Source organism: Rhinatrema bivittatum, chromosome 14 (assembly GCF_901001135.1).
Source record: "Rhinatrema bivittatum chromosome 14, aRhiBiv1.1, whole genome shotgun sequence".
NCBI classification, from domain to species: Eukaryota; Metazoa; Chordata; class Amphibia; order Gymnophiona; family Rhinatrematidae; genus Rhinatrema; species Rhinatrema bivittatum.
This window is the reverse complement of record NC_042628.1, coordinates 80,168,373-80,184,131: the sequence shown is the minus strand read 5'-3', so window position 1 is coordinate 80,184,131 and position 15,759 is coordinate 80,168,373. Positions and strand designations below refer to the sequence as shown.

The 15,759-nt window shown below is 39.2% G+C and overlaps 1 protein-coding gene across 1 annotated transcript in view; it reads right to left on the bottom strand.

Annotated features, from left to right (window-relative positions):
• Window positions 1-15,759, bottom strand: part of LOC115076232 (C-X-C motif chemokine 16-like) — a 57,558-nt gene that overhangs the window by 6,951 nt on the left and 34,848 nt on the right. The window contains exon 6 of the mRNA XM_029577453.1: window positions 2,073-2,246. Within this exon, the coding sequence (XP_029433313.1) occupies window positions 2,073-2,246 (174 nt within the window). The remainder of the gene's footprint in view (window positions 1-2,072; window positions 2,247-15,759) is intronic.

Genomic DNA, 15,759 nt, shown 5'->3' with positions numbered 1-15,759 from the left:
TGAAGGACAAGCCATGGCCTGTAGGCCTCAAGGCCTTGCAGCAGTTCCTTGAGTTCATGAACTATTATCTACAATTTCTCCAGAGCTACTCCTTCCTGGCCACTCCACATGGCCATTACCAAGAAGGGCGAAAACACCAGGAATTGGGATGACAGTGCAGCCAGGAATTTGACAGACTTAAGCAGGAATTCACCAGAGATCCCTGCCTCCACCATCTGGACCCTGTTAAACCATTTGTTCTGGAGATAGATGCTACTACCCTCAGGGTAAGGGCTGTCTTCTTACAGCACAACAACCAAGGAACCCTGGTGACTTGCTCCTATTTTTCCAAGAAGTTCTCTCCAGCAGAAAGGAACCATACCTTCAGTGGCTGCTGGCCGTCAATCTAACACTTGAAGAATGGTGGCACTTACTAGAAGGTCCAACGGCAAAAGGCACCAACTTAAATACTTCAATTCAAAATTGGCTCTATACAGAATATTATATATGTAATGATCTATTTATAGTAAAAACCGCATCTGCAAGCCTGACAACGTGTTCAAACAAGCAAAGTTGAACTGTCCGGTCTTATCTTCATTTGCGGCTGTGAGGCCTGATGAAGAAATTATGTATTTAAATTTTTGTTTTTTTGCATTAAATCCCGTAAAGACAGGTCTGAATCTGTAAACACTGTCCCGACTGTAAAAGAGTTCTCTCTTAGCAGTGTTTACAGGTCAGACAGTGTAGCCCTAATATGGCAGGCAGCACAAAGAAAGTGTCGCTTATGCTTCTTTGCTGCTGGAGCCATAATAAATGGTAACTGTGTGCTCAGCCAGCTAGTGCTTGAAATCGAGTGCGTACAGATCCTGTACAGATAAGCACGCGTATGCATGTGCATATGCGCATAGGTATGCACGCATGTATGCGCAATGTTAGGCGCACAGCAAGTGCGCAGAGCCAGCAAGCACCACATGTACCGACATTCTATGGGGGCAATGGAGACGCACAAAACTGTGTGCAAGATGGCGCCCTCGCAGCCTACGACGTGGTGTGCCAACCAAGCCTAAAGTGGGGCCTTGCCTTCGGGGGGCCACTCAACCTGCTCAAAAGCCCCCTTCCCTTATCCTAACCAGATCGGGAACGTCGTTGGTATGCCGCGCCAAGCAAGAAGATCGAAAGACTTACCGAAGGCCCTCCAATTCTCTGAATTGGAAGAAATCCTCTTCTCTCTTTACGTTCCCTGGGCTCAGCGCTTGCTGGCTGAGTACAGAGAAGGTCTCCGGCTGTGGGGGGAGAGAGTTTTGGCCATCACTGCTGCGCTCAGCTTCCTCCCCTCACTGCCTTTCAGCTGCTTCAGCAGCAAAGTCCACACTGAGATCTGGCTACCGGACCAAGGTAAACCTCTGAGGGAAATCGCCTCAGGAATTCTCAACTGGGGGAGGGATCTTTAGGTATCACCGCAAGTGAGTGGGCCTCAATCTTTCTCCAATTTAAAGGTAACTTTTCCCCTTCTAACGAGTACTGCAATCCCGATACGGAAAGCATGTCCACGTCTACTTGGAGACGGAGAGATACTGAAGGGCTGAGGTCATTGTAGGGGTGTATCTAAAGTGACGTCAGCTTTGAAACCTGACTCCATCTCCATCTGCTAGCAGGGGAGCACATAACCCATTGGTCCTGAGTCCATCTGGCTACACGCTAGGAAATCTCTTTATTCAACACATTTTCAACCTGCACAGCCTTCCAACTCACATCCTCTCCAACTGGGGTATAGTTCATGGCTCAGTTTTGGAAAAGCTTATGAAAAAGTTTTGGCATCACCCTCGATTTCATGTTGGTGTACCACCCCAAGAGTAACGGGCAAACAGAGTGGGTGATCCAGACCCTCAAAGCCTTGCTCGGAAAAAAAGCATGCATGGCGACAGCCCCCTCACCCCCCCCCCCATGTCACCAATAAGTTCCTGGCCCCCCCCCCCCCCCCCAGCAATTCTCCTTGAAAATTAGCCAAGTATCTCAAGATTGTAATCACTTTTGATTAAGAAAAAGATTTCCAAAGACATTAGTGGGGAAACCCAACCCAAACCTGAACTCACCTGCTCTCTTTCGGCAGATCACAAAAGTTGTTATTCCAATCAGAATAAAGCTGATTCCCAGCAGAGAGATGATGGCAACTCTCATCTGATTCATCTTGCCTTCTTCAGTAGGTACAGAAGTGGTGAATGGAATCTGTGCTAGATCATGAAACTTTCCATCCATAGATCCTGTCACTGATAAACAGGCCAATGAGTGGTGAGGCCAAAAATAGTAACTGCTTCTTTTCCATTAGTTATATGTTAGATTTCTGAAGCACCTCTATCACAAGATCTCTGATTGGTTTGTTTACTTATTTTTTATAGAAACACAGTATCTAGAAAAACATCCAAAGCAAAATCACATCACATATTTGGATGATTCAGCAAACAAATTATTTGCAAGCTTTGAAACCTATTATTAGGCTAACTTAAGAATTAGAACAACAAAATGGATTAGAAGCCAAAGAAATATCCAATTCTGAGCTTTATTCGTATGGAGACATTAATTTTGCACATAAGCCCGACTCAGGCCGAGTTTCGCCCCTCTCAATAAATAAATAAACACTGTGAACATGATAGGACATACATATATAAATACAACATGTAAATAAAATATAAAATAAATTTCATAAACATAAAATTAAATTTAAAAATTCCACAAAATTAAAAAAAAATTAAAAACAGGTACCACATAACAAACAGTAACAAACTTGAGTTAAATAATACGACAGTTAATTCTAAAAATACAGTAGAGAATCATGTTTTACCTGTATATGATCAATTACAATGTATATGAATGAAAAGCTCTTTAAATCTATTAAGTTGGTGGTCTGTAATTAATAATAGAATATTAACATAGAAAAGTGAATAGTGAAGAAAGGGTGAATATATAATCAAACAAATATATATAGAAAGATGTGCAAAACTACAGATACATAGTGTAGTGTACCAATTTTTTAAGGTAGCCCTAAAGAATGAAACAAACAAACAAACAAACCTTAGTGTTGTTTATAATGTGATCACCGAATATTATTGTAGTGCACAAATGAAAGTATATTCTGATGGTGATATTTAATGCATAAAAATTCCATGGTGTACAAATAATTTTGGCGCCAGAGCGTTAAATTACAAATAGTGCCGTTCCGATTAAAACTGCCGTCATGAACTATAAGCCAACTCACACAGGCTATCACCTTTTTTTTGTCAGTATGTACATATTCCTCGATGTGCAAATAATTTTGGCGCCAAAGCATTAAATTACGAATAGTGCCGTTTCGATTAAAGCTGCAGTCATAAACTATAAACAAACTCACATAGGATATCACCTTTTTTTTGTATTCGGTCAGCATATACAGGCAACACAACTATTCAAAAAAATAAATCAATTTAACAAATAAAAGCAGAACGCTGTCCTATTGAAATATAAACAATTGGGAAAAATGTAAATGCAAAAAAAATTCTGGCACAGGCACAAGACATAAATAAATCGATACATAATATACATTATTTCTTATTTATTTTTTATTATATATTATATATATGTTCTTAGTTTGAGATTAACCGCGGCAATGGAAAGATCGTGAGAAGCCGGCAAACTGACTAACACAACGTCGGGACTGCTGAATAAACGCATTCAGAATCGAAAAATAATATCAACTATCCAAACTACTAGGCATACTTTCTGAACTACTTACTTCGAAAATATTAAGGATAGATGTTGTCTCCGCTCGATTCGTCAAGGACATTAAGCCGCCGCAGAGTGGATATGCCATTTAAATATGTTGAAAAACGCGCCAACCTAGCTGTCAATCTCATCCAAGGGGCGTGGCTATTAAAGACCCGTATGTGAGGCCAGCATGAAATGTAGTTACTGAGCTGTCTATTCAATGTTGATCACAATTGTGAATATTTAATATACAAATAAATTCAATGTCCAAATGATTGTAGCGCCAACTATTTAGAATATTCAAATAGAAAAAACATTAAAATTATTATTACACTGTGCCATTCAATTCTAGGTAGCCAACGTGAAACAGGACTGCCTATCACTTACTACAAGACTTATTATATAGTTAAACACTACTATTGGACCACAAAGAATCGCATGGCGCTCTCCTATCTCTTTATTATCTATCTCAAGAAAATTTGATACTGCCAAAATATTGATATAAATTAAACTCTACAAAAATGATATTTAATATAAAATGACAGTATGGGACCGCCATATCTATTTATGCAAATCGGGACAGCCAGGGAAGAATATAAAAAATATGAAAAAACAGTGCAAACTAGACTAGCTACTCAAAACTCCTATATGAATGACTTAGGTTGGGCGTGTGTGAACTCGATATAGTCTCTGCTAACTACAACAAAAACTGTAAAACTCTGCGGGGTAAATGTACCATATGAATATATCAAAGCTGCGCAATTCTAACTACAAGCTTTGTCCGAAGGCAAGGCTATTACAAAAACAGGGTCAGTGAGATCTAAATTATTATAAGAGCCGACATAAGTGATAGAATAAAATAGGTATTTTGAAAATCAAAGTAAAAATATACTAATGTAAACATAACAAAAAACGCTAATTACAGTTATAAAAGATAAAAAATCAAGTTTGAAACTGGAAATACATAAATACCAGGGACTTAGAAACAGGTAAAAATGATAAATACTGTACATGATATAAAAAGCAAACAGAACGTAAAATTGGATCATAAAAAGACAGAATAATCAATCTCTAAATTGGGAACCATAAGTTTTAAAATACATAAATACCGGGGTCTTTAAAACAGGTAAAAATGATGAATAATATACACACTGTAAATAGCAGACAGAACATAAAATTGGATCATATAAAGACAGAATAATCAATCTCTAAATTTAGCTCATTAGGTTTCCATGGTTTTGAATTCAAAGATATATTTCTGCTCTAATTGCATGAATATATAATCAAACAAATATATAAATTTGTTTGATTATATATTCACCCTTTCTTCACTATTCACTTTTCTATGTTAATGTTGTTTCTGCCTATTATTAATTACAGACCACCAACTTAATAGATTTAAAGAGCTTTCATTCATATACATTGTGATTGATCATATACAGGTAAAACATGATTCTCTACTGTATTTTTAGAATTAACTTATCGTATTATTTAACTCAAGTTTGTTACTGTTTATGTGGTACCTGTTTTTAATTTTTTTTAATTTTGTGGAATTTTTAAATTTAATTTTATGTTTATGAAATTTTATATTTTATTTACATGTTGTATTTATATATGTATGTCCTATCATGTTCACAGTGTTTATTTATTGATTTATTTTTTAGCCCCTGAGGCAGCCCCTGAGATGGGCGAAACTCGGCCTGAGTCAGGCTTATGTGCAAAATTAATGTCTCCATACAAATAAAGCTCAGAATTGGACATTTCTTTGGCTTCTAATCCATTTTGTTGCTCAAACGGCTTTTTTAGATAGCCTACCCTCTTGCTTCATCAGTAACTTAAGAATTATCCAGAGATGATGCTGTACACAAAGCATTTGAGATCACTGGGCCTATCCTCCAGATGCCACATCTGAATCTCAACAAATCGTTCCAAACAAATCCCACCCTATCATATCACAACTCTATTTTTTTTTTTAAGTTTTATTGGTATTCTAGGACCCAGTGTAATATTTACCCTTGCTTTTTCACAGGTAGGGTTAATGTTGTTTGAGTCCTTGGTGTTATTACTGTTATGTTACGATGGGATTGCAGTATATATTTAACTATTTATTTTTAAGAAAATTTTTTTTTATGGGATGAGGTAAGTTTCATACTTGTTCTGCTGCATGCTTCCACGGCCTTGCTTCAGTTTTCAAATGATTTGTAATCACAAACTTACCTCCCTCCCACACACACTCCTGTATTTTATTAAATAATTTTGTGAAGCAGCAAATAATACCGAGAGGGTTAAGAATACAGAAGGAGCCAATGTTATTTTCTGATGATACTGAATCTGTAGACACATGGAGGACTATTCTTAATAAATGCTCACTCGATTTAATGCTTCTAATTATTAATCGTGTTCAACGTTACACAGATGAGATTCAAACACAGATTCAGGAGACAGAGCAGAGCTTTCCAAATTTTTCATGTTGGTGACACACTTTTTAGACAAACATTTTCGTGACACAGTAATTTAGGCTACTAGCAAACCAGAGGTTAAAGGTTAAATGAATGAAATGTATTTCGACAATTTATGTATGTTTCCTTAAATATATACATAATAAAATGTTTCACGACACAACCTATCTTGTGAAAACCTTTCATTTATATTAAAAATATAAAATATTCCAAGATTAATGTTATTGTTATAATTTATGAATAACAATAATAAAACAAAGTTATTGTGTTATTCAATTTACCTCTTTAATGAGATATATTGAGGTTGATGGGATGAACACAGCTTTTGAATATTTGGTGTTAATAAAAAAGTCCAAAGGGTCTTTTGCGTAATTTTAAAAAGCAGGCCAGTTTCACACTATAAAATTATTTGATAGCCTCATTCAACTAATTCTATGTGGCTATGAGAGTGAAGACTGGAATTTATAGGAAGGGACAGAATGTCAATATAAATCCTGCACCTCCAGTTCTGTAACTTTGTGCATCCACTGAAATTCCCCCAAACAATGGAGCTTGGATGTTTCCCTTACAGCTCATCATACTAAAAGATATTTTCAAATTCTGGTGTCACCTCACAGTGACAGCAGCACAAACACCTTCCACTGCCAGGCACATTGTGAACTAACACAAAACCCCGCAAAAAATACACTCAAAATCTATACTGCAATCCCATGGTAACATAATAATAATAACACCAAGGACTCAAACAACAATAACCCTACCTGTGAATAAGCAAGGGTAAATATTACACTGGGTCCTAGAATACCAATACACCACCTACTGAGGAAACAAAACAAACCCGATTGTTTAAGACAAAGTGCTACTTCCCCTTTTCTGTTCTCTCTGTCTTTCCTTAATAAGTTATAGCCTGGGATGGCTATATCCCAATCATGAGACTCCGTGAACCATGTCTCCGTAATACCAATGATGTCCAAAGTCTTCCTCCACCATTAGGGACTGCAATGTGGCCCTTAAGATCCCTGTTTGCTCGAATTTGATCCTCTGAAACCCAGTCAAATGTAGGCGGTTGCATGTAGCAACCTAATTGGCCCGGTATTTCCCTGGTACTCTGACGGCATTCCTCCATGTGACCCTGGCTGTTCCTGTTTCCATGATGAAGAAGTAAGGCTTTCCCAGTGTCCCCCCCCAGTAGGTCCCAGTTTACACCAGAGTTCCTCCCTTCCACCCTCTGGGCATTTCCACTTGGTGGGATCATAGAGGGATACAACAAAGCAGTAAGAGGTTGGATGTGGGGAGAAACTTTACATTCTATTTTGGGGACAAAACATCTTAGAATAACCAAGAAAGAAGTAGAATTAGAGAACTAGGCTAAAATCCTTGATGGGCTCTCTCAGCATCACAGACATTTCTTCTGGGGTCTCCTTGATGGGGTGGAGTGATGATCTCTTTTGCCAGCTGCTTTAACTATGGTCTGCATCAGGAGATGATTCTGTAGAGCCAACATGGTAATGGTATATTGAGATGGGGGAGGAAGTGGTAGCTGACAAAGTGCTACTCATGCTCGCACTACTCTCTGGAATGGCCACTTTTTCCTGTGCTACATCCCCACTGTGCCTCTGCTTCTGGAGCTCCTGTTCATGCATCCTAGCTGCCAACATTTCTTTCATGTAAGTGAGATGCAGGGGCTGGAGGGTGAGACTCCCTTTCAGCCACAGGTCACAAACAATGGCAGGTATGTAAATATTGTTTTCTTTCAGAGAACATAAGATTTGCCATACTGGATCAGACCAAAGGTCAATCAAGTCCTATTTCCAATAGTGGCCAATCCAGGTCCCAAATACTTGGCAGCATCCCAAAAGGTCAATGGATTCCATGCTGCTTATCCCAGGGATAAAAAAATTTTCTCCTATTTGTTTTTATCATATATTAACTTCATTGAATGTCCCCTAGTATTTGTGATTTTTAAAGAGTTTCAGTTTCTCTTTCACTTGCTGCTACAGAGTCCACAAACAACTATAGCTCTGCTTTTGTTCCTTCTGCTCATGAAAACCTCTAACTTCTCCTCTAGAATATTTACTATGGAGATGACCCTGCTAGAATTCAGATCCTCTGTGGCATCCATGAAGGGCTTCAGGACTTGTACAAGCTACCTCATCACTACCCAATCTATCATGATACCTCGGGGGTGATCCATAACTATCTTTCTGGAATTTGTCTAAACCTTTTTTAAACCCAGCTACACTAACAGCTTCTACCACATCCTCCGGCAATGAATTCCAGAGTTTAACTGTGCACTGAGTGAAAAAAAAATGTCTCCTATTTGTTTTGAATATATCATCTATTAACTTCATTGAATGTTCCCTAGTATTTGTGATTTTAGTTTCTCTTTCACTTGCCGCTACAAACAGCAATAGCTCTGCTGTTGTTCCCTTCTGTTCATGAAAACCTCTAACTTCTCCTCTAGAATATTTACTATGGTGATGACCCTGCTGGAATTCAGATTCTCTGTGGCATCCATGAAGGACTTCAGGACTTGTACAAGCTACCTCATCACTACCCAATCTATCATGATACCTAGGGGGTGATCCATAACTATCTCCGGTTCCAGAGATAATTTAATTTATTATATTTATATACTATCATTCTGTTAACAATCACAACAGTTTACAACACAAAATAAAACATAGAAAAAATTAGAATCAACAAAATCATAAAATAAGTAAAATAAGTAATGACATAAAAACTTTAGCGAGAATAAAACCAAATCAATACAGTTAATAATAATAATAATAGAAATAAACTAAGAATGGCCTCAAACATTTATTTTCCAATTCTATTTTTATCTCCTTATCCTGACATAATTCCTTATAACTCACAATTTAAATTAGTGCTCTCATAGGCCTGTTTAAACAGCCTTGTTTTCAAATTTTTCTTAAAACCCAAGAAGTTTCTTTGCACCCTTAGGGGCCGATTCAATAAAGGCGCGTAGAAAGCGGGCGATGCAATATTTAAATTAGGGGGTCGTGTTAGCAAGGATGAGACCCTAGTGCATCCTTGTTAACATGAACCCAAACAGATTTCGTGACTGCCGTATGCCGGTCACGAAAACTGACGCCGATAAACCCGGCATCGGTTTTCATGACTAGTTCACGTCTGTTTCCCTTATTGCCGTACGGCGGTCACAAAAACATACATCTGTAACGCCAATAAACCCGGCATCAGTTTTCCTGACTAGTTCGCTGAAAACCAACGCCAAGTTTATCAGCGTCGGTTTTCGGGGCTGTCCTGGCAGGCGTTAATAGATGACAGTTAAATGTGTGTCAGAGACGCACATTTTTCTTTTTGCATCGGGAGTGAATGCCTAATAACCTCATTCATATGCATTTGTATGTGACGAGCGCTATTGCATTCACTCCGCATTAGACGTGCATTAAATAGGCGCTAATCCCCTTATTGCATTAGGGGATTGATTAGCGCCTATTTTACCTGCATCCAACTGTACATTAACAGTGGCTCGGCTCAGCACACCATATTGCATCGGCTCCTATGTTCAGAAGGTAGAGAGTTCCATAATTTAGGTCCTACAAGTGATATGGCTCTTTCCCTAACTTCACTTGAATGTGCGGTTTGAACAGAGGGAATATTTAAAAGACCTTTATTCACGGATCTTAAGTTTCGTTGTGGGGTATAAAGGTGCAGAGAGACGTTCCAACATTCAGTTTATTTATTATTAATTACTTTATGTAATAAGCATAGTACTTTGTATTGTATTCTGAATTTTACAGGTAGCCAGAGAAGAGCAATGAGTGTTGGAGTAATGTGATCAAATTTTCTGTTGCCCACCTGGCTGTAATATTTTGAAATAACTGGAATGGTTTTATTGTGCTTGCAGGCACACCAGAGAGCATTACAGGAATCTAAAATGGAAAATATCATTGTCTGAAGTATTGAGTGAAAATCTTCAAAATTAAGTAGAGGTTTCAAACACTTTAGAATATGTAGGGGGTCATTTTTCAAAATGCGGTAAGGCGTTTTTGCATGCGATAGGCCTTTAACGCATGCGAAAACGCACCATATCGTATGGTGCGATGCAAATTCCAAAAGTGGGAGGAGAGTGGGCTGGGTTAGGCTCCCTGCAAAGAGTATTGCACAGCCATAACGCAGATTTTTAGCTACACCTTTTTCATTTGAAGGCTCCAGAGCCCCAGGGAGGGGGAGAGAGAGGGGGGGGAGGGGGGGGAGAGAGAGAGAGAGAGAGAGAGAGAGAGAGAGAGAGAGAGAGAGAGAGAGAGAGAGAGACTGGCCATAATAGCATGTCCCATAGACAGGTATTTGTATCCCTAGGATAGGCCCACCTAGTAACTCGAGGTGGGGATTAGGTAAGTGTGTAGGGGGTTAGGGGCCACTTTGACATGCTACATGACATCTACGAACAGAACAGTGGTCTCTTGTGAAGATTTGCTGGCCTTCGGAGTGAGGAAACTCACTCCGAAGGCCAGCAAATCTTCACAAGAGACCACTGTTCTGTTCGTACGTCTCATGTAGAATGTGAAAGCGGCCCCTAACCCCCTACACTCTTACCTAATCCCCACCTCGAGTTACTACGTGGGCCTATCCTAGGGATACAAATACCTATCTACGGGACATGCTATTATGGTCAGTCTCTCTCTCTCTTTCTCTCTCATTGAAAAACAGGTCCCCCAGTGGTTGAATGCAGGAAATACATCGGGTTTGGCACTTATCGCAGAATATGAAATGGTATCGCAATGTGCACTAACTTAGCTCTTCGCACAGGTAATTAATGCGATAAATACTATATTAGCATAAAACACGCCCCTTTTGCTATCGCATGCGGTACTTACCGCATTTTGATAAATCTAGGCCGTAGTTTGTTATAGCCATCTCTAATTTTATGACTGATGTGCTTCTTCATGTTAAGGTCACCATAATTTATTATACCCAGATCACGTGCACAGATGGACAATTCTATATGCACGGAATCCATTTTTAGATAAATAGATGTTTTTGATAATAATTTTCAGTTTAATAATATAATTTGTTTTTTGATTATTTAAAACCAGTTTTATATGAACAAATAATTTCTGGATCCCTGATATATAAACTTCTACCAGCTTCAAAGTATGTTCTATGGAATTTTCAATTGGGACTAAAAACTGCAAATCATCTGCGTATATTTAGTAGCTAATGCCTAATCCTGATAGTAACTTACATAGAGGTAACATGTAAATGTTAAAAAGGGCAACCAAAATGATAAAGGGGATGGACAGCTCCCCTATGAGGTTAGGACTTTTAAGCTTGGAGAAGAGACGACTGAGGGGGGATATGATAGAGGTGTTTAAAATCATGAGAGGTCTAGAACGGGTAGATGTGAATCAGTTATTTACTCTTTCGAATAATAGAAAGACTGGGGGGCACTCCATGAAGTTAGCATGGGGCACATTTAAAACTAATCGGAGAAAGTTCTTTTTTACTCAGCACACAATTAAACTCTGGAATTTGATGCCAGAGGATGTGGTTAGTGCAGTTAGTGTAGCTGGGTTTAAAAAAGGTTTGGATAAGTTCTTGGAGGAGAAGTCCATTACCTGCTATTAATCAAGTTGACTTATAAAATAGCCACTGCTATTACTAGCATCAGTAGCATGGGATATATTTAGTTTTTGGGTACTTGCCAGGTTCTTATGGCCTGGTTTGGCCTCTGTTGGAAAACAGGATGCTGGGCTTGATGGACCCTTGGTCTGACCCAATATGGCAATTTCTTATGTAGGGTCGCTGATAAGGATGAGGTACCCCTGACTCCATATTGTTTTTTTCAGATAAGAAATTACCAATCTTCGCCTAAAAGGAACGATCCTTTAAATATGAAGTAAACCACTGAAGGGTTTTACCACTATGGCCAATTTCAGATAACATATGGACCAAAATAATGTGATCCACAATGTTGAATGTGGCAGATGGATCGAGTAAAATTAGAAATTTTGATTGACCTGCATCAAAACCTCTCAAAATGGTATCTGTTAGTGCTAATAATAAAGATTCAGTATTAAAATTCTTTCTAAATCCAAATTGGGATGGGAAAAGGATATCATTTACTTCAAGATGCTCAAACAGTGTTGCGACCATCGGTCTTCGACTGCTTCGCCCCGCCTACCTCTCACTACTTGTGGCTCCTCCCGTGGCATCTGTTTGCTTTCCTCTCCGGTGTTCCTGGACCGGCTTTGGTGCTGCCTCCCGCCATGCTCCTCCAAGGTACTTTAGGGTGCGCGCACGCCACCCTCATCTTTATTTCCACGTTGGCGTGAACCTCAGGGGCGTCCCCCTGATGTGACGTCACGCTGCCCGGATATGTAAGCCTACAGTATTTGCTAGCTCATCGAGTTAGCAACAGTAACTCTACAGATGGGATTCGCTCTCCGTACCGAAGCTGCTCTGCCACTCCAGTGCTATCTGGAACTCTTACACCCTTCGGGGTTTGCTAACGGGGGACTCGCTTCTTGGGGGCCTCTTCTGCTTCTTTCAGGTGCTATCAGGAAACCGGTACTCGCTCCTCGAGGGCCCATGTTCCCTGAGCCGCTGCCTGCATCTTCAAACCTTTCTACTTGGAAGACTTCACTAACAGTTTCCATCTGTGAGTACAACTACCATCTATTCCACAGTATTGCTTCACTGGAACCAGGTACTCGCTCCTCGAGGGCCTGCCCTCTGTTCCAGAGCCAGACCTCTCGTCTAGTGGAATCTCAGTTACTGCTACGTGAGTACAATACAACTGAATCTCTCTGCTCTAAGGGATCAGGTACTCGCTCCTCGAGGGCCTGCTCTCTGTCCCGGTGCCAGAGCTCTCGTCTAGTGGAATCTCAGTTACTGCTACGTGAGTACAATACAACTGAATCTCTCTGCTCTAAGGGATCAGGTACTCGCTCCTAGAGGGCCTGCTCTCCATGTCTCTGAACTTCTCCTAATTCTACCTGGGACTCTGAATGCTTTTCATTGTGTACTCATAACTCTCAGTCTCTTTCCACTACAGCACAGCCTAGCAGAGGATTCGCTGTTCCAGCATTCTGTGGGAGACCTGCCCAGCCAGGCTCAACATCCACTACTCACTACTGCCATCTCTGGTGGCTTCCAAAATGTTTAATAAAAGATTCAAATCTGTGTTTGTGTGTCCGGAGTCTAGCCTGACACTGTGGTCCCTCACGGGACTGCCGCCCCCCCCGTGGGCGTGGTCAGCTGCCACAGTGTCCAAGAATCCACCCAAACACCATTAACCATAACAACCAGTTGTGCTTGTACTACTTTTTAAAATTATTTTTGCTATTAGTGGTAAATTTTTCCCACTGGGTTTTTCCCAGTTCTATGTAATGCCCTGTGCAACATTGTTCTATGTAATGCCTTGGGCTCTTCTGTTGTTACATGTACACCGATTTGATATGTTCTCTTTCAACATGAAGGTCGGTATAAAAAAGTTCTAAATAAATAAATAGATAATAAATTTGAAATTGATTTAAAATTATTTAAAACCTTAGTATCAGTATTGTTATTTTTTAGCATCAGCCTAATTGATGCACACTTTAAAAACAATGGCGTCTCTCCCTCAGAAAGTGCTAAATTTATTATATTGGAAATGCAAGTAGAAATTATATTCGTAATTGCTTTTAATGCTTTCATAGGGATTACATCTAATGGATGATTTCTGGATTCTTGTTATTTATAATTAATTCAATTACTAAGTTGGATGTATTCTGAAACAGTGTCCAAAGGGTCGTGTCACGGGGTTGTAATATTATATTCTGATTTGAAGATGTAGTAAGACTATTTGTTAACGTATGGATTTTTTCCTTAAAGAAAATTGTAAATTCATTACATTTACATCCTGATATTTCAGGATCTACCATTAATTCATCTAGATTAGAGTTTGTCAAATTTTGTACCACTGAGAACAGGATTTTTGGATTAAATTTCAAATCATTAATTTTTTTGGCGTAATATTCTCGTTTTGTATTATTTATTAAAGTTCTATACTTAGACAAGAGGGCGCTATATATCCCGTGTCTAATTGGAGGGATTTTTTTGCAATAGCCTTTCTGAGCAATCTTTTAACTTCTCTTACCTCGTGGGTTATTTGGCCTTTTATTATTCACGTACTTACTGATAACCTGGCTAATTTCATTAGCAATTGAAGTAGTTACATTTATCCAAGATTTCATTGCTGTTTCAGTATTACCATAGATCATATTATTAAGGAGTCCTGGTAATTTTTCTACTAAGCCTTCTGTCTTTACAGGTTTTCAATAAGAAAAGGAAAGTCTTTCACTCTTAAAACAGTGATGATTAGTGAGGTAATGTAACACGAATTAGTTTTTGGTTCATTGACTATATGGTTATTTACAAAAACTAGGTCAAGGGTGTGTCCTCACTTATACATTGGGTCACTTACAATCTGATCCCAACCTAGTGCTGTGAAAAGATCAAGAAAGGCTTCACATGCGGAGGAACGTGGTATTGAATCAACATGGAGGTTAAAATTGCCTGAAATAATAGCTGGAACATCATTTGCTAAGTTGCTTGCCAATGATTCCATCAATGGTGAACTATTATGTTCCAGCAAACCAGGGGTGCAATACGCTAAACACAACTTTGAATAATCATAATCCTACTTCAAAAGCGGTAATAATAGATATTTGAATTTGTTTCACATTTAGCTCTTTTTTTGCAATAACCAAGCCACCACATTTCCGTTCTTTTCTTGGAATATGAATAGTGCACAGTTCGATTCATTAAAACTGATTCCAACCCTTTTAACCAAGTTTCAGTAATACAACAAATCAAGGGTGCGAGTTCATATAATAAGTCATTAATTACCGGTATCTTTTTTGTTAAAGACCGTGCATTAATTAGAAATATAGATAATAACAAGCATGAGGTAACAGGGATGCTCTGAATGAGTGGAATTTGAACAATATTTCTGTTTCTTTTTAGCTTTTGCTTATTTGAGCCACATTTATAAAGTTTTGTTGAAACTCGGCCATGATTTTACTCACTGCTTTCCAACGATAAAACCAGCAAGGATTTTCAATGTTGCAGCATCAGATAACCACTTATGAGGCATCCCAAATTCTTCCTGCTTCTCATAGAGAAGTTGCCCATATGTCATGTTAAGATAAAAATGCCCCACTATTTGCTGCACCTCTCTATCAGATCCATCAGGACTGGAATCCTGTGTTCCCAGGGCATTCCTCATCGCCAGATGCAACAAATGTGAAAAGGAATGGATCCCCCAATAGCCCCTGTCTTCCACTGCACATATATTTGAACAACTATGCCACAAATAACCCTGCATGACCATACCTGCCAACCCTCCAGCATCTTTTTCATGGCCGTTAGGATACTATATAAGGCATGGGTGCTGTAAAGCGCAGCCCACCTGCACTCTGATGCTTGCTCCCTGCCTGTGCCTTGGCCAGCTTCCACCACTGTGCTGTCAAGGAGAAATAGGCATGCACTGGTCTAGATGTCACTGGTGAAATGCATGCTACTCCCTTCTGCCTTGGCAAGCTGCAACAATAAC